This window comes from Ostrinia nubilalis, chromosome 10, assembly GCF_963855985.1.
Source record: "Ostrinia nubilalis chromosome 10, ilOstNubi1.1, whole genome shotgun sequence".
In the NCBI taxonomy this organism is placed as follows: domain Eukaryota; kingdom Metazoa; phylum Arthropoda; class Insecta; order Lepidoptera; family Crambidae; genus Ostrinia; species Ostrinia nubilalis.
The window spans coordinates 15,987,285-16,015,258 of record NC_087097.1 but is presented as its reverse complement, the minus strand read 5'-3'; the positions used below and the strand labels follow the sequence as shown (position 1 = coordinate 16,015,258).

General features: G+C 41.3%; 1 protein-coding gene across 1 annotated transcript; it reads left to right on the top strand.

Annotated features, from left to right (window-relative positions):
• The first annotated feature begins 18,664 nt into the window (after positions 1–18,664).
• LOC135075475 (uncharacterized) lies at positions 18,665–27,565 on the top strand. Its single transcript, XM_063969914.1, has 2 exons — positions 18,665–18,803; positions 26,895–27,565. The coding sequence occupies exons 1-2, from the start codon at positions 18,665–18,667 to the stop codon at positions 27,446–27,448; spliced, it is 693 nt and encodes a 230-aa protein (XP_063825984.1). The 3' UTR covers positions 27,449–27,565.
• Positions 27,566–27,974: the final 409 nt, after the last annotated feature.

Here is a 27,974-nt window from a genome sequence, read left to right as displayed (position 1 = left end):
TGCACTCTCCTGAATGACTCTGTGTTATCTACTATGGCTGCCCTTCTTCACCCTCCTGTACTACTACATTGCTTAGCCGTATTACATGCCTGGTCAAAGGTTCGACGCCACAAAATAGAAGAAGATATCTCGGAAATCAGCCCATACAAGATTGGATGGCTCTCAAACAGCTAAAGAACAACAAGGCACCGGGTGATGACGGAATAACCTCGAAGCTTTTTGAATGCGGCGGGTGATAAACCGATACTGAAAGTCCTTCAGAGACTATAACTCCGTCTTACTTCAGGGAATAATGCCAGAGGCATGGAACAAAAGTTTGGTGGTGTTTTTCTTCAAGAAAGGGGTAAAAGCCTTATTATTAAGGAATTACAGACCCATCTGGGATCTGAGTCAAATAGTTCTGTGCGTAGGTCCGATGACTTATAGCCTCTCGAAGAAGCCGGCCATCGAAAAGTTTACAATATACCGCATCTATACACTACGGCAGGTTATACAGAAGACCGAAGAGTCTAACTTGCCAATATGCCTGGCGTTCAGGCTATAAGGTCTTTAAGCCTGGCTGAGCACGAGAGCGATTCCTCTGCAGCGAGCTGTGACTGTGAGGCAGGGAGATGTAATAATACATCGAATTGAACTCGACTGGGCAGCTTTCGGGAAACTACGTCATAATATATTTTCGACCAAAACACCTCAGTGCCTAAAGACGAAAGTTTACAATCAGTGTGTGTTACTAGTAGTGATGACATACGGTTCGGAAACGTGGCTTCTCACTGTAGGCCTTATAATAAGCTCAAAGGAGAGTGCTATGCTCAGTGTTTCTTTTCGAGATCGAACCAGAAATGAGGAGATTCGTAAACGAACTAAAGTCACCTGACATACAGGGTGTTAGGTAAATTTGTATAATTGAGCCGACACTAACCCATGTTAACATGGGCATAAATGGTATGGTGAAGTGAGAAAATTGATATCTTCATTTTAATTATTTTAATTTTCATACAAATCGGATAAAATGATGACATCAAATTTCTGACTTCACCATATCATTTATATGCCCACGTTAACATGGGCTAGTGTCGGCTCATATACCCATTTACCCCTTTCTGTATAGCGGTCGAATTAGCAAGCTAAAGTGGCAATGGGCAGCGCACATAGTACGCAGACAGACGACCGATGGGGCAAGGTTCTGAAGTGGATGCCACATACGTGTACATGTTTGTCGAGAGGCGCTAATCATTTCCGGAACTAGAACCGGAATTCCGGAGTTGAGTGCCCAATATCGGAAATCAGTTCTGGAATTGAAAACTATCCGATATTGCAAACTCTAGTTGTTACCACAGATGGAACACCGAAACGAGCCATCCATTCCCTAGTAAGAGTTTCAGCAACTTCCTCGGCCGTTATGTTGCTGATGGACCAGGCCTACGGCAGTAAAACAGTACTGGAACCCTTTGCTAAGTGGAAGACGCCCAATAATATCAACGTGGATATGCCGGAAAGAAGATCAATGTCACCAACAGGTGTGCGGGTATGTCTGCTAACCTTGCTATGTTGACACTTGAGGCAAGAACGAGCCCGATTTCGACAGTCCTTCTTCATACCAGGCCACACGTAACGTTCAGCCATTAGACGTGTAGATGCCCTTAAACCAGGATGACTTAAACCATGAAGCTTCAAAAAACGCGCCTTATAGGGGCGAAAATTCAGGTGGCAAATAAGGCCTAGGCTTCCCAGTTGAAGCATCGCATAATCGGAACTAACTTTTAATTACTGTGCCAAAGAAAGGTATCACTGGAATTGGAAAGGTATCACTTTGCTCTCGATACCGTCAAAGGTTTTCTGCAAGATTATCTTGGAGAGGTTATCGGGGGCCGTTCAACCTCTTTTGCGAAGGGAACAGGCGGCTTCCGCCCGAATTGCTCGTGCACCGATCGACAAGATCAATACTTTGCATATCATTTTGGAGCAGGCATCACAATGGCAAAGGGAAGTCTATCAACCTTTGAAGACTTTGAAAAAGCCTTTGATACGCTGAAGTAGGCAAGTATTATGGTCGTGACTCGCTGACATTTGGTGTCCCGCCGAAAATCATCGACCTACTGAAGGCCATCTATAGGAAATATTCTTGTACGATGACTCACGACGGCCTCATCTCCGAAGACATCGAGGTGCATACGGGCGTCCGGCAAGGCTGCCTGCTTTCGCCCCTTCTCAAAAAAGCGACTGCCTCAGGACTGGAATGACTGGATCCGTTTTACCCCTTTCATCTATCTTACGCGGTTTAGATTTTTTCATATAAATGTTTTTTCCCGCTAACTCCCGTTTCCGTGGGAATTTTGCAATATCCTGTCGCAAATAAGCGTTAAGTATACTAAGATACCTGCATGCCAAGCGTCTAACTTAAGCAGTTTATATTTTTCATACAAAAGGATTTCCCCGCTAATTCCAGTTTCCGTGGGAATTTTGCAATATCCTGTTGTATCTAAGCTTGAAGTTTACTAAGATACTTGCATGCCAAATTTCAAGCGTCTAACTTAAGCGGTTTAGATTTTTTCATACAATTTTTTTTTCCCGCTAACTCCATATCCCGTGGGAATTTTGCAATATCCTGTTGTAACTAAGCTTTAAGTTTACTAAGATACCTGCATGCCAAATTTCAAGAGTCTATCTTAAGCGGTTTAGATTTTTTCATACAAAATAAATGTTTTTCCCGCTAACTCCCGTTCCCGTGGGAATTTTGCAATATCCTGTTGTAAGTAAGCTTTAACTTTTCTAAGATACCTGCATGACCAAGCGTCTAACATAAGCGGTTTAGATTTTTCATACAAAGGATTTTGCCGGTAATTCCCATTCCCGTGGGAATCCCTTAGTATACTATAACCTGCCCAGGAGTATGAAGAATAATTGTACCAAGTTTCGTTAAAATCCGTAGAGTAGTTTTTGTTTCTATAAGTAACATACAGACGGACAGACAGACAGACAAAAATTTTACTGATTGCATTTTTGGCATCAGTATCGATCACTTATCACCCCCTGATAGTTATTTTGAAAATATATTTCATGTACAGAATTGACCTCTCTAAAGATTTATTTATAAGTAAACTAGCGGCCGCCCGCGACTTCGTACGCGTGGATCCCGTTTTACCCCATTCATCTATCACGCGGTTTAGATTTATTCATACAAAAGGATTATCTCGCTAATTCCCGTTCCCGTGGGAATTTTGTAATATCCTGTTGTAACTAAGCTTTAAGTTCACTAAGACACCTGCATGCCAAATTTCAAGCGTCTTACTTAAGCGGTTTAGTATTTTCATACAAAATAATTTTCCCGCTCCCGTGGGAATTGTTAAGTATCCTATAACCTGCCCAGAAGTACAAAGAATAATTGTACCAAATTTCGTAAAAATCCGTCGAGTAGTTTTTGTTTCTATAAGGAACATACAGACAGACAGACAGACAAAAATTTTACTGGTTGCATTTTTGGCATCAGTATAGATCATTAATCACCCCCTGATAGTTATTTTGAAAATATATTTCATGTACAGAATTGACCTCTCTACTGATTTATCATAAGTATAGATAATTATAGATAATGCGTTTTTAGGGTTCCGTAGCCAAATGGCAAAAACGGAACTCTTATAGATTCGTCATGTCTGTCTGTCTGTCCGTCCGTCCGTCTGTCCGTCCGTATGTCCGTCCGTATGTCACAGCCATTTTTTCCGAAACTATAAGAGCTATACTGTTGAAACTTGGTAAGTAGATGTATTCTGTGAACCGCATTAAGATTTTGATGCAAAAATAAAAATAAAAAAAATATTGGGGGCTCCCCATACTTAGAACTGAATCTCAAAAATATTTTTTTCATCAAACGCATACGTGTGGGGTATCTATGGATAGGTCTTCAAAAATGATATCGAGGTTTCTAAAATACTTTTTTCTAAATCTAGTAAGTAGTTTTTTTTTAATACCTCGTAAATCGTAAACCGCTTATTACCGCGTAATCTTTCTTACAAACAACTTAAATTAAAAAATAATAATTTTAATTTCATAAATCAATGGTACGGAACCCTTTGTGCGTGAGTCCGACACGCACTTGGCCGGTTTTTTCTTTAATAATGCGCGCAATGTGCTTGCTAAAAAAAACTTTACACCATCTAGGAACTAGGTACATAATATTCCAATTATTAATTGATGACACTAATAACTAATAGCATGAATCTATAATGTAACCACTGACTCAGAAATCTGAAAGAAAGAGATAGAATAAAATAACGTTACTTAACGATACTTCTAGTATGTAATTTGGTATCGTTACCAATACCAGACCATGGTAACATTATCACTTACCGGTAAAATTATCGATAACGGTATGTCAGCTTAACGGTAAAGGCCATGCAAAGTATCGTTACCGGGTATAACGTTACCTTTGCTATTAACGTTATCGTCGTCTGGCAAAGGTAACGATACCTGAATTTTAACGGTATTCAAAGCCCTGGTATGCACTATGTTAAAGTAGTCATCAAGCACCTACTACTTCTTCTTCTTCCTCGGTCCCTCACTGATGAGGATCGCGACCACAGATAGTGTTCCTCCACAGACTGCGGTCATAAGCTGTGTGGACCGCACGATGCAAACTCCCGCCCACCGTCTTCCTCACCTAGTACCTACAGTGTGATTTAAATAACAAAAAGCCTCGGTGTACCGACTACAAAACAGGATAGTTATTGAAGACGTATCGATCTCTCGACTCGTGTAGCTTGAAAAGAAAATGAAATGCTATAACGCTACGTGACATTCTTGTTTTGATATTAAATCTTAGAGCAATTTTTCTTCAGTACCTATTTCAATTTTCTCCGAAACGCTATTTTGATGATAGCTTCGGTCGCGTATTCTTCGGATTGACAAAGAAAAATGAAGGTCCTTTAAGAACTGCGAGCGAGTCCAATGAAATGAAGCCTAGTAGAATACTGTTTCTCTTGCTGAAGAAGTTCTAAATTAAAATAAAAAATGTTTTACCTGTTTACAATAATATAATCATTACTAAAATAGCAAATATTTTTATTATACGTGTAGGTAGGTATATTAAAAATATTTAATTGAAAGCAGATGTGTTCATCATCAGTTATTTACGAACATTTTTGTGGTGGTGACAGTTGTTATTACACATAGCTTCTATAATAAAAATGAATCGCAAAACGTTGGAAAGCGCATAACTCAACAACACCTGGACCAATTTTACTAATTCTTTATTTATTGTGTATTGTGCTAAATAAACAATATTCTATTCTATTCTATTCTATTTTTAATGTTCCTTGGAGTCCAAAGATGGTTTTTCTGGCGAGAAAAATTCGAATAATTTCCGGGAAAACCCTAAAAACAGCCCTTTTTTCACGCGGGTGAAGCCGCGGGCGGAAAGCTAGTATTAAATAAATACTATAAAGATTCTTTAAAGTGAATCCAGATAGCGTTAAAAGTAGGCAAGGTAAACACTGCATATGTTGTAATAAAATATGAGCTTATTTATAACTTATAATTATAATGATCTGTGACAAATTTAATTACACGCGGGTGATGCCGCGTGCAAAAGCTTGTACAAAATAAAATATTAGACATCAATGAATGTTTACCCATCATTTATCTCTTCAACAACGGAGCGGGCTACCATTTGATAATATTTTTACGCGCGTCCCCGAATACCCGCATTTCCTTTGTGTGGAGAGATATGCGCCACTCAGCGCGACAAACGACGGGATTTGTCGTTTGCTCTCCATTACGCGCGCCCATATGTGTGGATCACAGGATATACGAGTATTGCCATTCTATAAAGTGTCTTTAAAAGCTCACGGCTCCATAGGAGTTTCTGGTATTTGAAAAGATGAACAACCGCCATAAAATAAAATGGCAAACATGAACTTCATGTATAAGACCGACACCAGGAAACTACGTAGAAAGTTCAGAAATATGACTCCGTGGCCACAAATACTTTATTGATACAATACAAAAGCCCCAGACCAGTTGTTTTAATTAGAACATCGTTTAGATGACTAAAATGATTAATGTAAGTAGATGGCGCATGATAACAATCAATAATAAATAAAATTAACAAAGTGCGATATATTATGATTAGAACATGCCTAAACCAACCGCAAAAGCACTTTCTAAAATATTAATCACCTAAAATTACCCAAATTAATTACTCAATACGATAATTAATTAAAGGTAGTATCAAAAAGCCGTGACCCCTCGTGTTCCAATGAGGATCATTTCGATTTTTAGCTGTGAATGCAGATTTATAGGGCTAAGAAATCCTTAATACACAGTGCAAAAATTTTTGTTCTACGACAAAAATTGACGAAGTTATGGCCAAATTACTAAAAAAGTTCACTGACCGCCCGGCGCGGGGACGATGACGTCATTATATCCGATCCGAACGCTGCCGGCGTACTGCGTGGATAGAAAATATTTTTTTCTAGCCAAATTATCAGTTTTAGAGAAAAACTTGTAATGACATTTATTCATCAGAATAAAGTAAGCTATCGATAGGTAATTTTTAAAAATGGAAATTGTGAAAAATAACGCAAAAAATCCATACGCTCATACGATTCAATGGCACGCAGAGACGCGATTGGGGTCTCCGCGGTGGTATATTTGGCGATTTATTCAAATAAAGTGTACATAAGTGTTGTTAGAGTCATATCTTCTTCCAAGTAAAATATAAAAATGTATAAGTATTAATTTATTTACTTCTAACAATAAGGTATAACCACAGAATAATAATAAGTACTGTATAACTTCTAACAATATGACATTGCTATGAAAATCATTTCGATGTACACTTAATAGTTAATACCTACCTGTTATTTAGTTTTTCTGAGTTAAACCTACGCACCTACCTATCTATTCGCCGTTCCCATGGGCGGGCCAACTGCTGCAGGAAGGACAGCCGCTCCGTGCTGGAAATCTATTTAATCTTAGCCTACAAGCTGGGTATGACTACCCCGCCCCTCTCCTCTCCCCAGGTCATAAACTGGGCATGACTTCCCCCTCGGCCAGAAGTTGGGTATGATTTACCCCCCCCCCCCCCCCCCCCCCGGCCCGAAACTGGGTATGACTTGACCCCTCCCCCTCCCCCCAGGCCAGAAGCTAGGTAAGGCTTGCCCCTACCCCCAGGCCATAAGCATAAGCTGGATATTTTATGACTCCCCTTCGGCCAGAAGCTGGGTATGACACCCCCCCCCATGCCAGAAATGCCAGAAACTGGGTATGACTTGACCCCCCCCCCCCCTCCCCCAGGCCATAAGCTGGGTAAGGCTAGCCCCTCCCCCCGAGCCCTAGAAACTGGTTATGACTTGACCCCCCCCCCCCTCTCCCCAAGCCAGAAGCTGGGTAAGGCTAGCCCCTTCCCCCAGTCCATAAGCATAAGCTAGGTATGCTCCCCCTCGGCCGGAAGCTGGGTATTACTTACCCCCCCCCCCCCCCCAGGCCAGAAACTGGGTATGACTTGCCTCTCCCCCCTCCCACCAAGGCCAGAAGCTGGGTAAGGCTTGCCCCTCCCCCCAGGCTATAAGCTGGGTATGACTTATCCCCCCCCCCCCCCCCAGGCCAGAAACTGGGTATTAGCATCATATTAAGTATTATTATGTTCAATACAAACAATCATTAAGTTACACTCACCCCAACCGCGTCTCCGCATTGCATCGAATCCTATGAAAATGTGGTTTTTGGACATAGCAATAAAATTCATCACATTTGAATTCAATTCACAATTTTTATTTTTAAAAATTACTGGTCGATAGGTTACTTTATTTTGAAGAATAAATGTTATAAAAAGTTTTTTTCTAAAACTGATAGTTTAGCCGGAAAAAAATTTTTTCCATCCCATTAGTACGCCGGCTGCGCTCGATTCGGATATAATGACGTCACGCGGCCTTGCGTACGTTGACTTTTAGCGGCAAAAACGGCCTATGTTTATTACTTAATATCTTCGTAAGTAATGGTCCGATTTGGATAATTCAAAAAGATATATCTTTCTTATGTCTTAAAGATTAACGTAGATACTAGTTTTATTGAATTTTCTACAACAGTACTGATCCTCATTGAAGGCTTATTACAGGATCCTCGTTAACAATACGAATACTAATTAATCGAAACAATCGAGCGATAAACTTAATTAGTACAATACACGGTGTTACGAAACACGTGTGTTTCGAAATACCAAAATACTGGTACTGATTCGTCATCGAATGCAGGGATTATACAATTAAGCACCTGACTGCAATGATTGTGCATTGAATTCGCGTAATTTAAATACACATTGTTCTCGTACAATAAATTTACAATGTAATTCGTTGCGAATTAGCCGGACTTAGGACTTTCAAAACCGAACTAATCAACCAAAGCTTTCGCTGATAATACATTGTTCTAGGGACAAACCAGTAGGGAATCCGGATGTTATAAGCCGGGCTGGAAAACAACAGGTGATGATAATGGGATATCCACATCCACACAATCGCCTAACAAGTCCCTGATAATGTCCACTACTGGGTGTTTTATCGAGTGAGTAGATGTCTATAAATACACATTTTGTCGGCCGTTTGGTGTAGTGGTTCAGAACGGACTACTATGCCGAGAGGTCCCGGGTTCGATTCCCGGCCGGGCAGAAATTGAAATGATGAATTTTAATTTCTGTGACGGGTCTGGGTGTTACTATGTATAATATGTATGTATTAAGTGAGAGGTATTTCTTTTATGGTTTTCTGCAGGATCGCAGAGTGTCCTGTCTCCTTGTTTTGCTTCCATAGGCCGTTTCCTTTAAGTCTTAGAGCGGCTGCTTGCGCTTCCTCCTGAATGATGAGATCTAAGGGTCTAAGATTCAGAAGGTACTCAAGTGATGCCGATGGTGTGGTTCTCATGCAACCGGTGGCCGCTATGCTTGCTAGACGTTGCAGGCTTTGGAGTTTTGATCTTACTGTGGATAGTTTTGTTCTGGGCCACCAGACAACTGATCCGTAAGTGACAGAGGGCCTGATAACTGATGTGTAGAGCCAAAGTGTTATCTTTGGGTTAAGACCCCATCTGCTACCAATGAGTCTTTTACACTGATAAAATGCTATACAGGCTTTCTTTGTCTTGTTTTCAATGTGACTCGCCCAGTTCAATTTGTGGTCAAAGGTGATGCCCAGATACTTCACTTGTGTTGAGAGGGAGAGTTTTGTTTTAAAGAGTTCTGGTAGCTGGAGCTCTGGTAGTTTCCTTTTGTTAGTGAAAAGGATTAGTTCAGTTTTGTTTGGGTTTACTGACAACTGGTGGTCGCTGCACCAGTTTTCAACAATGTTCAGGGCTGAACGCATTATTTCACATAGCACGTTTTCAGCCCCTCCGTTTAACAGTATGGTGATGTCATCTGCATATCCAATGGCCGTGTACCCTCTGTCATTTAGTTTCCTTAACAGACTGTCCACTACCATGTTCCATAGTAGTGGCGATAGGACGCCTCCTTGAGGGCATCCTCTGACAACCTCTGCTCTGGTAGTCGTGTTCGCCACCACCTGAACCGCCCTTTTACTAACTAGTTCAGTGACCCAGCTTCTTACGGCTGGTTCTACGTTGAATTGTTCCAGGGCGTGGTTTATGCTGTTGTGCATAGTTTTATCAAACGCTCCTTCTATGTCTATGAAGACAGCAAGAGTTGACGCTTTGTTTGTGATGGCCGACTCTATTTTATGTACTACCATGTGTAGAGCCACCAATCGATAGGATACCCTGTGAACACATTTTCGACCGAAGATATGATATCCAACTTACAGCGGAGACGCGAGATTACTCTGGAATCAATGAAGTTAGGATATACACGGACGGCTCCAAAACTCAAACGGGTACAGGAGCTGGTGTCTTCTCGAATGATCTTAATATAAGAATATCAACAACTTTAGATAAACACAATACAATTTTCCAAGCAGAATGCATTGGAATCACCAAAGCAGCACAGGCGGTAACAGCCAGAGACATCCGAGGTCTAAATATAAGAATTATCTCGGATAGTGCATCCGTACTGCAAGCGCTACAAAGCAACACAATAACAACGGCCCTTATATTGGAATGCCATGAAGCGCTATAAGACATTGCAGCTGTAAATGGAGTTACCCTACAATGGATCAAAGGGCACAGTAACTCTTTAGGCAACGACGCAGCGGATGAACTGGCAAAAAGAGGTTCAGACACAACAGTATTTGGCCCGGAACCAATACTGCCGATACCACAAGCACAGATCAGGAACTGGCTGCGTTCCAAAACAGAAGAAAAACACCACACAGAATGGAAAAATAGCGAAGGATGCAGGCAAACAAAAGATGCGGTTCCGGACGTATCGAAAAAGTTCTCCCGCAGCCTCATCAGACTAAACAGGGACAGCATCCGCAAGGTTTTAAGTGTCATAACAGGACACTGTATGCTAAACAAGCACCTATACAACATAGGTGTCACAGACAGCCCACTGTGCAAGGGGTGCATGGAGGCAGAGGAAACACCGCAGCATGTGCTCATGGAGTGCAGTAGCGTGGAAGAACAACGGGCTCAATTTCTTCGATCACCGTCGTCGCTACAGGAAGCCTGCAGCAGCCTGGACGGGCTGCTCGCCTTCTGGGGGGATCTGGGGTGGTTGGAGTAGGAAGATAAACCACAAATCGCGCACAATGGCCCTATCATGAGGCTAAGTGCGGTATTCGATTGCCCTGCAAAACTAACTAACTAACTAACTATGTATGTATTAAAAAAAAAGTATATAAGTAGTATATCCGTTAAGCTAGCACCCATAACACAATGCAAATATGCACAATGCACAATGCTAGCAAAGTAAGCAATTAATATGCATTGCTTACTTTGGGGCTAGATGGCGATGTGTGAGGTTGTCCAAAGATATTTATTATTTTCACTATCGTCGCCCATGGCACTTATGGAAGAATTGCGAATTCTTATACTTTCAAAATGTACCATCACTTCTCCCATTCAACTTCACCTCGACAGCACAAACGTCACAGAATAAGGGTGTTAATCCTACTTATTCCTGCTCAGACATGTCCTTGTCGGGACCCGTCTGTGAGTCAGTCTGGCTGTAAACGTCCCGGGAATCCTGGAGCCGTAAACAGGACTATTACCGCACTACATTAAGCCCTGGATGGCGTCTATTCTTGGAGGCCGCTCGAACTTTACTGCCTGAGTTGGAGACGTCTGTTTATGTTTATGTTGATTCGAGAAGTATTAATAAATAATATAATGTTGATTCTAGAAGTATTTATAAATAAACAGGGTAGGTTTTTCACGAATCAAAATATACTTAACTTCCAATCCAATCAAGGATCAACCTAATTATTTTAGTAATTTTTAAGAGTGATTAATTAGATTCTTACTGTAGGCCTAAGATGCACGCCGTGATAGGCGGTTATCACGCCATTTTATCGATTTTGCCCATACAAATTTACGTCGATAAAAGTTATCACGGCGCGCATCTTAGGCCTACAGGTCTCGTCCAAATCGTAAATCGTCGTGACATAAATTGCGACGATACCATCTTTTCATTTAACAACAAATTTCAATTTTATCTTTCTAGTTAATTTTAAGTGTTATGTAAGTACAAACGACGAGATATCAAGTTAAACACTGTGCCCTCTTATCTACTTATCATAGGGGTGAATTTGCAACAAAAATTGGTGGTCTGACTACTAGTTTTTCACGCTAGGTATAATTTGGCGTAATGTCCGATTCTTCCCGAAGAATACGTGTAATCATTACTATAAATCTTTATGACAAGAATATTGAATTAAAATTAAATTAATGGTCTTTTAAATAGCTAAGCATTATCAAATTATTGCACTCTATAATCTGGCATGCATGACCGTACGATTACGAGGACGACCTCGCCTCGTAATCAGCTCATTAAGTTTTCAACGTCCACGCCCAGATTGGTCGTTTATCAATGCCAATTATGGTCTTAGTAAATTGATCACTAAATGCCTTGCTGCCTTTCCACTTTCCAATTACCTTACTTGATGGATTGTAGTATGACCTTCTAGTTTCAAATGATTGGTATGATCCTAATAATATGTCAGGTATTAACATACGCTCCATGCTAGAGTCGGTAATTAATAAAGGAAAGTAATATGAAGAAGAAGTAGTGTCGTTATTAATAATACCTTGTAGAAAAAAGTAAATGTCAGCTACACTGAATTTCAGTGAAGAGTGTCCAAACTCTATACAGTGTGTCCGGGCTTGTAGTGATCAAACTTTAATGGCGTAATCTATAGACAATTTTATCGATGAAAATACTTCAAAGGACATTGTCAGAAACCGCCTTAGATTCCTGGGCACAGCAGTAAAGTATCAAAATTAATCTCTTACTTTTTGAATGCTTAAATATTAATTAGATTGTAACGGACACTTGAGGATTAGAAAATGAAATAATAAAAGTCTTTTATATGTATTCCATAATACTATGACGACATCCGGACATTTTAGGGCGTGGCCTGCTCCAAATCCTATGAAGTTCCATAATTTGTGTCGATAAAATCTATGTAAAATCGGCACAAGGCAATGCCGTACTTCATTGTTAGGAATCCATGTAATAGTGATGTTGACTGCGGTCATCATAGACAATAAGATACCGATCTTGTAAATAAAATAAATCGTCCATATTGCTACAGTATGACTAGATTTTAATTAAAAGTTAAAAATATATTGCACGATTACTACAAGAAGCTATCTAATGTGTCCAACTGGTCGAAGGTTATGAATAAAATAAAAAGAATTGTGATCATAACACTGATATAGACAATGACAACAATATGGGATCATCTTTAATATATCTGTTACAGTTTCAAAATCCGATGAAAAATCCAATGCCGCTTAAAGTGAGAGAAATGTCTAAAGTTCTAATAGAATTGAAAGTTTTATTCGCTCAAAATGCTTATAACAATAATTGGTAATACATTTCAAATATTAAGTACCTTTATAATGTATCGATAGAACCAAAATGATGTCCTCTCAGCTTGGAAAGGGAAAACCCAGGATTGGGGGAGCGCTCCAGGCAATGTTCAGAACATTTCATAGGTAGTAGTAAATAATATTTTTTTTATTATTAAAATTGAATATTTTGATATTGATAAAATTGAATATATCTTTCGATTCAAATACCGAATATTTTTCAATCGATAATAATTATCGAGAATTGTTAATAATATTCAATTAAAAGTTGTTCAATCCCTAGTCATGCATAGACTAAGACGGTAACCATGGAGATAGTTAGTTTGGTAAGTCACGTGTTAAATGTCAAGAGTGTAAAGTAAACATAGGATTCATGTTATTTATTTACGTGCAAAATGTAAGTAATAAATCATAAAAGTGGAACGCCGAGCTATTTCCAAAACCCGTCCAATATTATAATACAATTTGGCTGCGACAACTACAATACAGAACATCTCCCAAATCGATGTGCATAAAATAATATAATACAATACTAGTAAGTAAGAGGTTATGATAACAATATTGCTATCAATAAGTTTATAGAATTGGTCCGCCAGGTATAATTGTTCTTACATAAAGATTTGTGTCATTTAGAACCTAGAAAGTATTTTTTCGGCACTGTTGATCTAACGGCGAACAATGTATGGAGAACGAACATTGTCCTTTGGGGCTTGACCCATTTGTCGCAAAATTACGAGGATTTAAGTTTTTAATTTTTAGTTTTCACCTCTTCCTTCAAAAACAAGTGAAAACGTGGGTAACTTTACATTAATAAGCGAATATTTGATATCATGCGATAGTCAATAAAATTATCTATTAGTACAAGTAGAAAACGGACACAAGTTTCATACATTTTATGGAAGTAAGAATAGATTGAATTAGAAAAAGACATGATTTTTTTCACTTCTTTTTCAGTTATTTTCCAATACAAGAAAAACCAGGTCGTTAAGGTATGTTTTATTTGCATTGTATTATTAGTATTTGAGCTATTCTACAAAACGAATGTAAATTTATCAGTCTACGTCTATTAGTTTTGACGTAATTATTGAACAAAGATACCCCTTCCCAGCCGGTTCCATAGCGCGTCGGAATAGGCTGTGTGATTCTTTCAGGCAGTGCATTTTCGCATGTTAGCAGCGCTATGGAACCGGCTGGGAAGGGGTATCTTTGTTCAACAATTACGTCGAAACTAATAGACATAGACTAATAAAGGACAATGACCAAAAGTGGTCCAAATGTCCACCACTAATGAGACCTATATTGGCTTTTTAAGATTAACTTTCAGTATGGGATGAAAAAAAAATAAGCTGTCAGTAAAAAGTTATGACTGTTTGAAAAATTGTAGTAGTTTACGCGCTAATCTCAGGAACTACTGGTCCGATTTGAAAAATTATTTTTGTTGTGGATAGCCCATTTATCAAGGATGGTTTTAGATTATATAACATCACCCTACAACCAATAGGGGCGGAGCAGTAAAGACAAATGTTGTAAAAATGGGAAATATTGTTCAAACTATTTTTACGCGTACAAAGTCGTAGGCACAGCTAGTATAATTCATCTATAACCCCGCACCAGTTGGAAAAAAGACTATTTTACCCCTTTCGCATTATTCCAAGTATTCCAATATTGTTGTCTTTCTTCTGAGCTTATTTTTTTTTTCTTTTAGCGAGAACCTAACACAGCATGCGAGATGATAAGCGACATGACATAACATGCATAGATTAGTCCAAAATGTGCGATGGATAGAATGATATCAAGAACATTTTTCGGATGAAAAGGTGAAAAACATGACTTTTCATTCAGTCATAACTTTTTACTGACAGCATATTTTATACTATTTTACTACATAGGTCTCGTTAGTGGTGGACATTTGGACCACACTCCATACATTTTTGGTCATTGTCCTTTACATTCGTTTTGTAGAATAGCTCAAATACTAATAATACAATGCAAATAAAACCTGGTTTTTCTTGTGTTGGAAAATAACTGAAAAAGAAGTGAAAAAAATCATGTCTTTTTCTAATTCAATCCATTCTTACTTCCATAAAATTTATGAAATTTGTACCCACGTTATCACTTGTTTTTGAAGGAATAGGTGAAAACTAAAAATTAAAAACTTAAATCCTCGTAATTTTGCGACAAATGGGTCAAGCCCCAAATTTGAAGTATTTTCATCGATAAAATTGTCCATAGATTACGCCATTAAAGTTTGATCACTACAAGCCCGGACACACTGTATATGTACTTAGTTCTTCTGTATTGTTCGAATATTCTTTCGGCATAGTTATATCGAAGCATGTGGAGCATTAGAGAAAAACGCCGAAAGTCGGCTCGATGTTCCACGTGCGTGAATGGTCATAGGTACTCTTGGCTCTCGCACCAAAAGGCCCGGAGGACGCCATGAGATGATGAGGAGCACATAGATGCTACAGAGGTAGCTCAATGGTTTTCGTAACTAAAAAACATAGCAAAGTAAATACAGCGCCTTCTACCATAACAAGAGCAGGGGGCGTATTGTTTACGTCAAATGCATTCGATGTCGACTGCGTAAAAAAGTGACATTAAATGACGGATTGTACAGCGCCCCTAGCGGAAACTTTCAAGAACTAAAATCTTTATATATTTAATGCGCTCGCTAGTGGACGACGTTTGATGTAAACTCACACAGCCCTCAGTTCAGACTCAGGGCATCTCGCTTATCAGAATGTCATCAAACAAAACATGACCGGCGTTATCAGATAACTAATTACGATAGTGTTGACAAATACTGAGAGATGGCTGCTATCTTTGGTTTGTTTTGGTCTCTTATCTTTTATCTGTGCACCCAAATTGTATGCTGTTTCAATATTTTTGGGAAATAGTAAACAAGATTAAAATCTTTAGATAAAGTTTGAAATCACAATGTGGTCACACGTCTTCCGTGTGTAACATACACTTTGTATGATAAAGTAATTATATTGAGAGTTTTGAGTTCTCCCATTTTAGATAACAGTTGACAAGTTCAATGTTTCACCATCGGAGCAAGCAGCAAGTCTTAAGTTTTACCACACCACTTGAACCTGCTTAGTTTTAAAACTGCCAACTAAGTTCTGAAGTCTGTCAATGATAATACTTAGAATGATGGTTTTATCAATGAAAAAGATTTTTTTTTACAAAACATCTAAAACAGTAGGTACCTAATTTATGTTATAAGCCAAGCTTACGTTAATGTTTTCATTTACGAAATATGTTATCATACCAACTTTTGTCCATTATTGCCACTCAGTAATCTGGTATCCTCACGATCCAGTAATAACGATGCCTCTTCTTCCCCAGGTTCACCCCGAGAACAGTGATTGGACGTGCTTCGAGCAGAAGGCGCTGCTCGACGTGAAGAACTTCTTCGGCCTGGAGAACACGATAGAGAAAATCGCCATCAAGCAGTACGCCTCCAACATCGCCAAAGGTCAGCATATCATCATCATCATCATTTCAGCCATAGGATAGTCCACTGCTGAACATAGGCCTCCCCTAATGATTTCCTCAACGATCGGTCTTGCGCTGCCCGCATCCAGGTTTTTCCTAAAACCTTCACCAGATCGTCGCTGCACATAGTGAGAGACGTAGTGTGGGCAGGACCCACACTATGTCTTCTTGGTCCCGCCACTCGAGAACTTTTATGCCTTTTTAAAAAACTTATTTATGTTCTGCAAACAGCCTTGTAAAAAGCGCTTTTAGACGTCCCAGTTGGTGTACTAATCCTACCACTGCTTCGAGACAGTAAATGGGCCAGTGTAGAGAAGCATCGTAAGAAAATCAGACTGTCAACGACTTCATAGTCCTCATAGACGACTTAGCCCATAAAATATTTAAACACTAATCATACATTTCTATGCATAACTAGTCCAATCGGTCAGACATTCCCCGCCCTCTGGCATTTCAATTTCAGCTTGCGACAGGTCTATTTTATTTGGCTACATTTGGCCTTCGTTCGATTACTTTCTTTTGAGCTAATTTATTAATGATGACTATGAAATCTTCAGATTAATTAGGTTTTTTTGCGTGAGAATTGGTTTCCGTTGATAGGTGTACCTTTTGAAGAACTAGAGCATCATAGCCCTATATCTTTTCTCTAGTAACAATATCAATTGTCTCCAGGCAAGGAGCTCATCGAGTCGTTCATGAAGGAGGTCCACGCGGACGGCGTGACGGAGTTGAAGCAGTGGTCGGGCAGCGACCCCGAGCACAACCGCGAGCTCCGCAGGATCGTGTCGCGCGGCACCGAGCCGCTGTCGCCGCGCGCCGCCGTCGAGCCCAAGCGCCACTCGCAGCCAGGTCAGTGCCAGCCCCATAGCAGCGGGGAGACGGTCCCTCGTCAGCTACAGCTGAACCAATCCGCCAGTGACCCGAGTACAACCGCGAGCTGCGCAAGATTGCCGAGCCCAAGCGCCACTCGCAGCCAGGTCAGTGCCAGCTCCATAGCAGCTGGGAGATGGTCCCTCGACAGCTACAGCTGAAGCAGTCGGCCAGCGACCCCGAGTACAACCGCGAGCTCCGCAGGATCGTGTCGCGCGGCACCGAGCCGCTGTCGCCGCGCGCTGCCGCCGAGCCCAAGCGCCACTCGCAGCCAGGTCAGTGCCAGCTCCATAGCAGCGGGGAGACGGTCCCTCGACAGCTACAGCTGAAGCAGTCGGGCAGCGACCCAGAGAACAACCGCGAGCTCCGCAGGATCGTGTCGCGCGGCACCGAGCCGCTTTCGCCGCGCGCCGCCGCCGAGCCCAAGCGCCACTCGCAGCCAGGTCAGTGCCAGCTCCATAGCAGCAGGATGTGGTTCCTCTGCCCTCTTCAGCTACAACTGAAGCAGTCGGCCAGCGACCCCGAGCACAACCGCGAGCTCCGCAGGATCGTGTCGCGCGGCACCGAGCCGCTGTCGCCGCGCGCCGCCGTCGAGCCCAAGCGCCACTCGCAGCCAGGTCAGTGCCAGCTCCATAGCAGCGGGGAGATGGTCCTTCGTCAGCTACAGCTGAACCAGTCCGCTAGTGACCCCGAGTACAACCGCGAGCTCCGCAGGATCGTGTCGCGCGGCACCGAGCCGCTGTCGCCGCGCGCCGCCGCCGAGCCCAAGCGCCACTCGCAGCCAGGTCAGTGCCAGCTCCATAGCAGCGGGGAGATGGTCCTTCGTCAGCTACAGCTGAACCAGTCCGCTAGTGACCCCGAGCACAACCGCGAGCTCCGCAGGATCGTGTCGCGCGGCACCGAGCCGCTGTCGCCGCGCGCCGCCGCCGAGCCCAAGCGCCACTCGCAGCCAGGTCAGTGCCAGCTCCATAGCAGCGGGGCGATGGCCCCTCGTCAGCTACAGCTGAAGCAGTCGGCCAGCGACCCAGAGAACAACCGCGAGCTCCGCAGGATCGTGTCGCGCGGCACCGAGCCGCTGTCGCCGCGCGCCGCCGCCGAGCCCAAGCGCCACTCGCAGCCAGGTCAGTGCCAGCTCCATAGCAGCGGGGAGATGGTCCCTCGTCAGCTACAGCTGAACAAGTCGGGCAGCGACCCCGAGCACAACCACGAGCTCCGCAGGATAGTGTCGCGCGGCACCGAGCCGCTGTCGCCGCGCGCCGCCGCTGAGCCCAAGCGCCACTCGCAGCCAGGTCAGTGCCAGCTCCATAGCAGCGGGTAGATGGTCAGTCGTCAGCTACAGCTGAAGCAGTCGGCCAGCGACCCCGAGCACAACCGCGAGCTCCGCAGGATCGTGTCGCGCGGCACCGAGCCGCTGTCGCCGCGCGCCGCCGCCGAGCCCAAGCGCCACTCGCAGCCAGGTCAGTGCCAGCTCCATAGCAGCGGGGAGACGGTCCCTCGCCAGCTACATCTGAACCAGTTCGCCAGTGACCCCGAGTACAACCGCGAGCTGCGCAAGATTGCCGAGCCCAAGCGCCACTCGCAGCCAGGTCAGTGCCAGCTCCATAGCAGCGGGTAGACGGTCCCTCGTCAGCTACAGCTGAAGCAGTCGGCCAGCGACCCCGAGCACAACCGCGAGCTCCGCAGGATCGTGTCGCGCGGCACCGAGCCGCTGTCGCCGAGCCCAAGCGCCACTCGCAGCCAGGTCAGTGCCAGCTCCATAGCAGCGGGGCGATGGTCCCTCGTCAGCTACAGCTGAAGCAGTCGGGCAGCGACCCCGAGCACAACCACAACATAGCGCCACTCGCAGCCAGGTCAGTGGCGATCATGAACAGTAGGCAGATAGCACGAGGGCAATAAAGATCCTTCATTCACTATAAGTTTTGGCAGTGGTCGGCCAACGACCCCAAATACATATTATGTGTCGTGTAATCGCGTGCGCCGATCCCAAGCGCCACTCGCAGCCAAGTTAATGGCATGGGTTACATGGCTCCTTTATCAGCTACAGCAGAAGCTCTACGACCCGCCACCATAGGAGTTACCGACGAATGAAATAAAAATTGGGTTTGGGACTGTCTTGACCTGCATTGTATGTTTGATCTTTAGTCAAAAAGTTACGGCAGTGGGATTTGTACTGTGAACTGATGAAGCAGGTGATACGTCATAGAATAACGTTGCAAGTGTTATAACCAGGTCAGTGTCAATAATATTAGGGTTATGATAAAGGTATTTTATCTTTATTCAACCGATTACATACTAATCAAATGGTTGATACAGTTGAAACAAAAAGTACGCAATAACATATTTACAGACTTAGGTGAAGAAACGATGCAATAACTAAGATGAATTGTTTTATAGTCGTGCAATTTGTCGTCGTAAGCAAGAGACAGTTCTGTTTGATGGAACACATTACAAACTCCAAGACAATGCTCGAGTTTTTATGATTTGAACTTCATTTTATTACCTTCGCACAGTCGATTTTTACTGTCGAAATTCAGTCTCGTGAAGATTAAAAAGGTGAGTGCCCTCACGAGCGTCGTCGCCAAGTTGGTGCCAATGTCGTGTCGTCACCCTGACATTGTCTAAATTGGCATTTGTTCAACTCCTGACACTCGAATACAGTGCACGCAACATTTACCGTGTTACTTAAAAATCTGCTGACTTAATTTCATATGTATTGCCGAAAATAACAAAGGCAAATACGTCAGAGTTTCAGGCATTTCATCAGGAAAAATACTTCAAGTGATTCATGTAAATAAATATTATTGACGCTAACAAATTGCTAAATTATTCGCATAGTAATCCGGTATTATAGCCTGACCTCGTTGTTGGAACTGTGTGTTATTACATTATCAAAATGTTAATGCTTTGTAAAAAAAGTTTTTCATGTAAATAGTTCGCATTATAACAAGGTTACGCGAAATTGAAAAGAAAGGAATAATGATATTGCGGCATAAGTAATTATTATGTTTTGTCATATTGACGACCTACTTAGTTTATTAATTTTAGCAGAGGAATTAAACAGGGGCACACAAACGTTGAAGTTTAAACAAGCTTTGTAGCTATTTAAAAAGAAGGAAGGGAAAAATATTTTTGTTTTTAAACGATGTTGTTTGATAGCGAATTAGGTACCAACTTTTATTTGATAACTTCTTTATTAGCTTGATTTTAAAATTAAAGACTAGGATTTTAAGATCACAGCATTATTCCGATGGCATTGCAAAAAAGTAAAATCAACGGGATTATTCCCACGTCTCGTTCCCACCGCTGTAACTCCTGTGTAGTCAGGATCTACAGCTTGATTGGCAGTCAAGCCAACCCAACCAGTGAAGGTCAATTTTGCCCCGGGGAAAAGTTAAACTGTCATTGTCATTGGACCCGCAACGAAATTAACCAGAAAAACATAATATCAGAGATTAAACTGTGGTTTAAACTTTTGACTGCGGTTAGTGCGCATTGCGTATTGCAGCCAGGCCAGACAGTCGGGCTGAGTCCTTGAATCTTTGTTAAATATTCGAATAACTTTTACAAGGTTGGGCGAAAGTAATCATTATTTCATGATCTAGTTTATTATTCATTCGTTTGCCATGTGACTTCTTTCTCAATGTTGTGAGCACATACTTATTAATTTTGGATTTTCATTTATTTAATAGGTATTTATTTCCTGGTTAGCAAAGAGCGCAAAACATATTCCGGTCACCAATTAAATAGTCTCACTCATTAATTTCATTAATTGATTTGCGGAGATGAAATGATTAAGATGCGTTTAACAAAGATGCTAAGGTCATGTAGTCAAACGATTCTGAAACGTCCAAGTGGCAACAATCCTACTTTACTAGGTTAGATCAGATTTTTGCCACTTTTCCGATTTTTGATAGCAGCGCTCAACTGTCAATGTCATATAGTTCCAAAATACTGAACTGTCCTATCCATGACTTTGACAGCGGGGCGCCACCGTCAATACCGGGTTGCTGGTTCCGATTTTTGCCATGTTGGAAACCATATAGTTGAACGATGGTAGCGCCCCCCTGTCATTTAGTTTGGTGGGACAGTTCAGCGTGGGTCATCTATATCTGGGACACTTCAGTGTTGTTTCTGACGAAACAGATCTGTCAAAAAAGTGACGAAGTCATTATTTCAAAATTCATCTCCCACGATGGTGGCTCCGCCCTAGTGTCAGAAAAATAATTAATTGTTTCGACGTAGTCATACGTCAGTGTCAGTCCTCTGCACTCTTGCAGGCAGTGACGCGCGCGACTGCATATTAATGGCGATTATTGATCTCAGCGGGGTGGCTGTTGTCTTTGGTACTGATGATAAATAGAGTTCTGTTAAAGATTATTTTTCTGTAATGCTGGGTCTGGCTTTGATAGCGAAGAAGGGATTACTAATAAAAAAAATGGCGGAGGTATTGATTATATTAAATACATTTCATCTATCATTCTTGCAAAATGTCATTTTGTAAATTTCCAGTAATTTCCAGTTTATCAAAAGTAAAATAGGTAATATAACTTTTACATTACATCTGGTATGAGAGTTTCCCATTTCCATTTTGAAATAATCCGCTGTCAACTTCACACAATTTATTTGAAAATAAACTATCTTCAAAAATGCTTTTCCAACTTTCCTGGATTTCTCCTAGGACGGCCAAGGCAGTGAATATTAAACGCCTACGCTCCCTAGAACTGAGGGGAGGGGGGAAGGTTGACTTTGCGACACCGAGATTTTGCGAGACATTTTTCTCGCTGAATTATCTTGGATATAATGCCAGACAGGGTACTGATAAAGTTCATTAATTATTTCTACTTGATCACTTACAGGGCTTTTTTGGGAATTCAGGTCGCCCATTGTCATAATTTATGTGCGTAATGTAGCGAGCCCTAGTTTTGATTAACTGAAAGTAAAATTCAGTTCTTAGTTGCTTTGAAATCAAAAGTTATCGTTAAGTGGCGAAGGAGTGACGTCATACAAGTATTAATGGCAACTTGACATAAAGGACGTCAGCCAGTTGATAATTCACATTTAGTCATAATCGAATTTTGACTTCCCGGTTTTTGATTATATCTTGCATGGTTTTGACAAATGAATGAAAAAATCCCGAATCGCTTTCCGAAATCACGGTCCCCACTGAACTAATTCATTACATTGTCTCTTTTGAAGCTGTAGCATTTCGAATCACACTCTGTTGAGCCTTTATTATTTCATCGTTTGTTTCACTGATTGTTTTTTATTCATTCTTTGAGTTGTAATGGCATAACGCAATTTATCCTCAATTTGAATTATGTTGTTTCATGAACTTGTTATTATCCTGTCTAAACATGTCATTGTCTGAAATACAATATAAAGTTATTTCAACGCGTCAACAACATGTGTTCAGCAGGAAAAGAATATACACTACAATTAAACGTGTCCCTGAAAAAATGTAATTTCCATTTCCATTCTACAGTATTTAATAACAGGGTGGCGAAGACTCAATTGAACCCGCTGAAAGTGGATGGTTATTATTCAGTGCGATCGATTGTTTTGTTGTGACCTTTTTTCTTTTGTTGTAGAGCTTTCCAATTTCTACTTTTGAACTAGCCTTTTCATGTGCCCGTTATAAAAATATTAGTTCTTCACAAATTGATAGAAAACGTTTACGTTTTCTTCTGTCGTGAAGGTAAATCAGTCCTTGAAAACCCTTTTCCTAAAAATGACAGTTTTAGATGAACATCTGGCCTAAATCTATAGCGAAGGTATCAAGTTCCGCTGGCATTACGCGAGAAATATACGGCGCGAACATGCCCTATCAAATTGATATTTATTGGGACCCTTAGGGCGCCTTCGCACTGTTGCACGTGGGCCGAGCACAAGTACGATAAAACATAGACTGATATCATTTTTCGAATGAAAAGTTATAGCTAGTAAGTACCCCATTAAAGTTTTTGATATCTACATTATGTTATTTATATCTTTTTTCATTTCAAACCGCATGATATCATGGCAATTCTTCTAGTAATTCACAAGAACCTACAAAAGCAGTCCTAAAGTTTCCACTAATGACATAATAATAATTGTGTAGCATTAGATTAGGCGTAAACGACTATTATAGTAAGACGTGGTTGCCGCTAGCGTCATAACCATAACAGTACGTTCGGGTCATATACACCAGTGTGAGTGCTCCCTTAGGAAACCCTAAACTCCACTAAGTCCTTATCCCCTAGGCATTAAGAGCGAGAATAAAATAAGTTTTCACTACTTTCTCGGACGTTATCACAAGATTTATAAGGTTTAAGCCGAGCTTTGAAAAATTGTATGTCTTTCATACCATGTTGCGGTGTTGATTGTAAGAGCAAGAGGGTCCAAGGAGTTGTAGTTTCTTTCTAAAGCCTGGTCCGTGAGCACGTAGAATTTTGTCCAATGACCCCAAGCTACCCATCCTTGTCGCGCTCGCACACTCACTGCGGGCGCCCGTCGCACAGTCGCGACAGCAATATAATTACGCGCGAGCGATAAGGATGGGTAGCTTGGGGTCATTGGACAAAATTCTACGTGCTAACGGACCAGGTTTTATACTTAGTTTACGGGACTATTCCCACCACTCGTTCCCACCTCTGTAACTCCTGTGTAGCCGGGATCTTCAGCTTGACCGCCCGTAAAATCCTAACCAGTGAAGGTCATGTTAGTGTCTACTTAGTTTGCTTTCGACGCCGACAATGTGATGATGACACTTGTTATTAATTTTAAAACGTTTACAATCATCACCAAGAACCAACTGGCATACCTATAACTGTCGATTTAGAGTCTAAGATAAGGTCCACATGATTGTAGATAATCATTGATGTATGTAATATGTTATGTATGTCCGTCTGCTCGTTTACCTCCTGTCACATAAAAAAATGTACCTGTATCTCTGATTTCTGAGAAAAATAGATTCTCGATTTCAAATAATTTTCTCCAAATATCAACCAAAAAGTAGGTTTTCCGTACAAGTGCCCGGTATTGAATATTTAACAGCCTCTAAAACATTTATCGGGTCGGCTGAACTCTACCCGGTGTTCACGAGCCGAAACTTGGTCGCGCCCTCATGATGAAATAAGTTGTAGAAGTTTGATTTAAGTAGGTTATTAGTTTCCAAGGTTGATTTAGAATTTAGGGGCCATCCATAAAGTACGTGACACGAATTTCATGATTTTTTGAGCCCCCCCCCCCCCCCCGTCCTTGTCACAGGTGGTCACATTTCTGAGACCCCCCCTCCCTAGTGTGACGTCATATGCAATTTTACATCGATAAATTATTAAATTAAAACAGCAGTTCCGAAATTAGTTTTATTTCCATTTAAATTAAGTATTTTTTTTTATGAAATCAACATTATATCAAATATTTGAAACAATTGAAATGTGATGTCACGAAACTTAAGACCCCTCCCACCCCTTGTCACACCATTTCACACTTTGTCGACCCCCTCCCCCCCACTTTACGTGTGACGTACTTTATGGATGACCCCTTATAGGGCTATACATTTTAGAAAGTAAAGTAGGATAATCCATTTGATACGCGGATAATGATTGGTGAAGCACATACGATTCTTCACAGCTGACGTTGCTTACTTTCAGCATTATAGTAAGACAGTAACACCCGTATTCACAAACATTACTATGAGGTCTCACAGTGCGCGTGGACGCACAGCGTGACACACGAACCGATTACAGAGCTTTATTCAATGCGGTGCGTTCGATTTGCTGCTTCACTTAAGCAAGCATCGTTTGTGAATACTGTTTTATTCAGTCTTCAGATTAATTGTCCATTGTCTCATAAGTTGCACAAAAATGATGCACGGGAGTGTATGTTTTTTGCCATTGTTCACGTCACGGCAGTTAGATTGAGTGTTTTGAAGGCTGGGTTGCACCATCTTATTTTAACTTTAACAAATGGCAAAAATATTTCAAAATCCACACAAAAAGCATCGGTTATCGTCAAAGTTACGGTCAAAAATAGGTGGTGCCACTCAGCCTTATGCCCGTTTTCACCATCAATCCCTAATTTTAAGTGACCCCTATGGTAACACTTTACAGGAATTTTGTTTTTATAGGGTTCACTTAAAAATTGGGGATTGATTCACCATCAATCCCAACGGGCATAAGTGTCTTTAAACAGAACGTGAAAGAATGGAATTTAATTCTAATGTCCATTATTCCGCCCTCCTTCAGCCTGATTATCTGGTAGGGATAAGCGTGTTTAATCTTAGACTTCTTTGTAGTAATCGAACCCACGACCTTTTGCTTGCCAGGCGATAGCTACTTAAACATTGATTAGACCTCATTGTTTTTGTTACTTTTCATTAGTTGAGATTGAGGTCAAACGCGAAGTTAGTTTTACAGACTTTTTCTCCTAGAAATAAAGAACGATTCCCAGGAAATTGATGAAAGGTTTCTATGTAGTAGTTTTGAATTGACTCAGTATCTTCAATCAAAGTTCACAGTGGTACAAAGAATGAAGTACAGATATTTTTTCGCTACGAGTGGATTGCTTCCTCAATAATTTGAAATTTCTTTCAAAGTTTCTAGTTCTTCTTCTTTTCCTTATTCTTCTTGGTAAAGTGATCGTGGTCGTCATACCTTCCTGGTTTGGTGGCAAACTTCACAATCCGTTGCCATTCCTTCCATTCTAGTTCTACCTAAGCCCTAACAACGCAACAGTTATTTTGCCCGCTTTTTTACTTGTAGAAAATTTGATTGTTGCGCAACACCGTTAGACAACCGTCACCGGTCAACGAATCCTTCCCGTTGATTTCTTTTTTTGCGAGATTTTATAAAATGCCGAACCGTGTCAAATTGCGGCCTGACCGCCAAGAAAATAGTCAAAATATTCCGCAGAAGATAACACAAAGCGTATAAATCTATTTCGCTAAGAAAACGTCAGCTTATTCCTTTATAAATCACGGCAGAGTACCCTTGGGTAAGATTGTAATCAAGAGCGAGCCCATCCAATATAAAACAAAGTTGGGGCCAAAGATGTTAGTTTAGAAGTTAAATTATTTGTGTGGGATAAGTTCGTATGAAGATTAATTCTAAGGCTTTCAAGTATGTTTCAAACGTCCTTTACGGAATCGGTTTTTAAACATTTATTAGGGGCTTATTTTCCCCAATAAATTATTAATGATGACGCATGTCTCATTGGTGAGGCATAGGACCCTGCATGAGAACGCAACATTTGGCCCACACGGCCGCTGTTCCACATGAATTATTCAGCCTGTTTGGACCTGCTCGTGGCTGCGAACAAGCCGCTTCCCAAGTTCAAAGCCATAGCTGAAATTACCAACATTAAAGCAGAATTTCAAATAAACTACTCAATGTTGCTTTGCGAAAGAGATATACTCGAATAGTTAATTTAAACGAAAATTACGACGCAAATGTTTTAAGCATTTTAACACTGGCATTATTTAGAGTTAAAACACCACACCTGAAACCCCACATCTCCCAACCTCCATGATCCTTCCTTACCCTATTCCTCACCCTCCCTTTTGCCCACAGGTACCTCCGGCATCATCCCTATCCTCAACAAATCCTCCCACAAACTCCTCAAGAGCCGGTCGAATATATTCAAGCGAAACACTCCTAGTACCTCTCACATTCCCGTCACCAAGTCGAAAGGGATCCTGAGCACAGGGGACCTCAGCAAAAAGAGCAGTCAGAACCTCTCTCGAGCCAGGCACAAAAGCGAAGAGAGGATAGACGACTCCCCAAAGAAACTGAAAAGCATCTCGAAATTGTTCGGGAGGTCTAAAACGGACTTAAAGAGTAGGGACAGTAAAGAGGAATTTCGGGAGGAGAAAAAAAGGGTGACGCTGTCGCAGCCGAACCTGAGGATCGGCTCGGATGATTCTTTCATGCCCAGTTCGGATTCGAAGGCACTGCTGCTGGGGAAGATGAAGCCATGCGAGTGTCCCCCTTCGAGCCAGGGGACGGTCAGTGAATTCTTTGGGCGGTGGGACAGCCTGCTGGTGGTCCTAGTGTGTGTGATGGTGATCCTGCTCAGCATGACGGCGCCGCTCTCCCTCTACTTCTCCCGAAGAAGGAGTAGCTAGGTGAGACGTTCCTATTCGCAATTATGTAGACATTCTATTTATTTGATAGCTAAGTGTACATAGTGTTTATTTATTACAACGCGTTTTTGTTGACTTTTCGTTTTATTTTTTTCGTATACAAGATCACTTAAATCGAAATTGATTTCTGAAGAAATTGTAATGATTATAAATCTTATAACTGAAAGTATTATTGAAAAGAAGTAACTCGAAGGAGATTCTTAATAAAAGATTCTCCGAAACGATTAGTCTGGGAGGCAGTTTTGTGGAAAGTATTTGGAAGCTTAGCGCTACTAATTTCTCGGATTCCCATTCAGATACAGAACTATCATTGAGTTCTTGGAAAACGTATTAACTCGCGTAAACCATTTGTGGAATCTAGAATTAAAACCTTAAATCAAGAAACTAGGATGGATTTATCTTAATAGTAGAGATAAGCATGAAAAGTGGGCGGAACGTTTTACATGAAAAAAGTGCATTTGTAGTGAAAAAAGTGCATTTGTAGGGTTAAAAGACTAATCTTAACATC

What these genes read in the sequence shown, in the direction of transcription:
- LOC135075475 (XM_063969914.1), top strand. Translation starts at nt 18,665, where the DNA reads ATGGTCAGTCGTCAGCTACAGCTGAAGCAGTCGGCCAGCGACCCCGAG. An exon ending in CAAGCGCCACTCGCAGCCAG is followed by an intron (nt 18,804 to 26,894) that starts GTCAGTGCCAGC and finishes TTTTGCCCACAG; the next exon opens with GTACCTCCGGCATCATCCCT.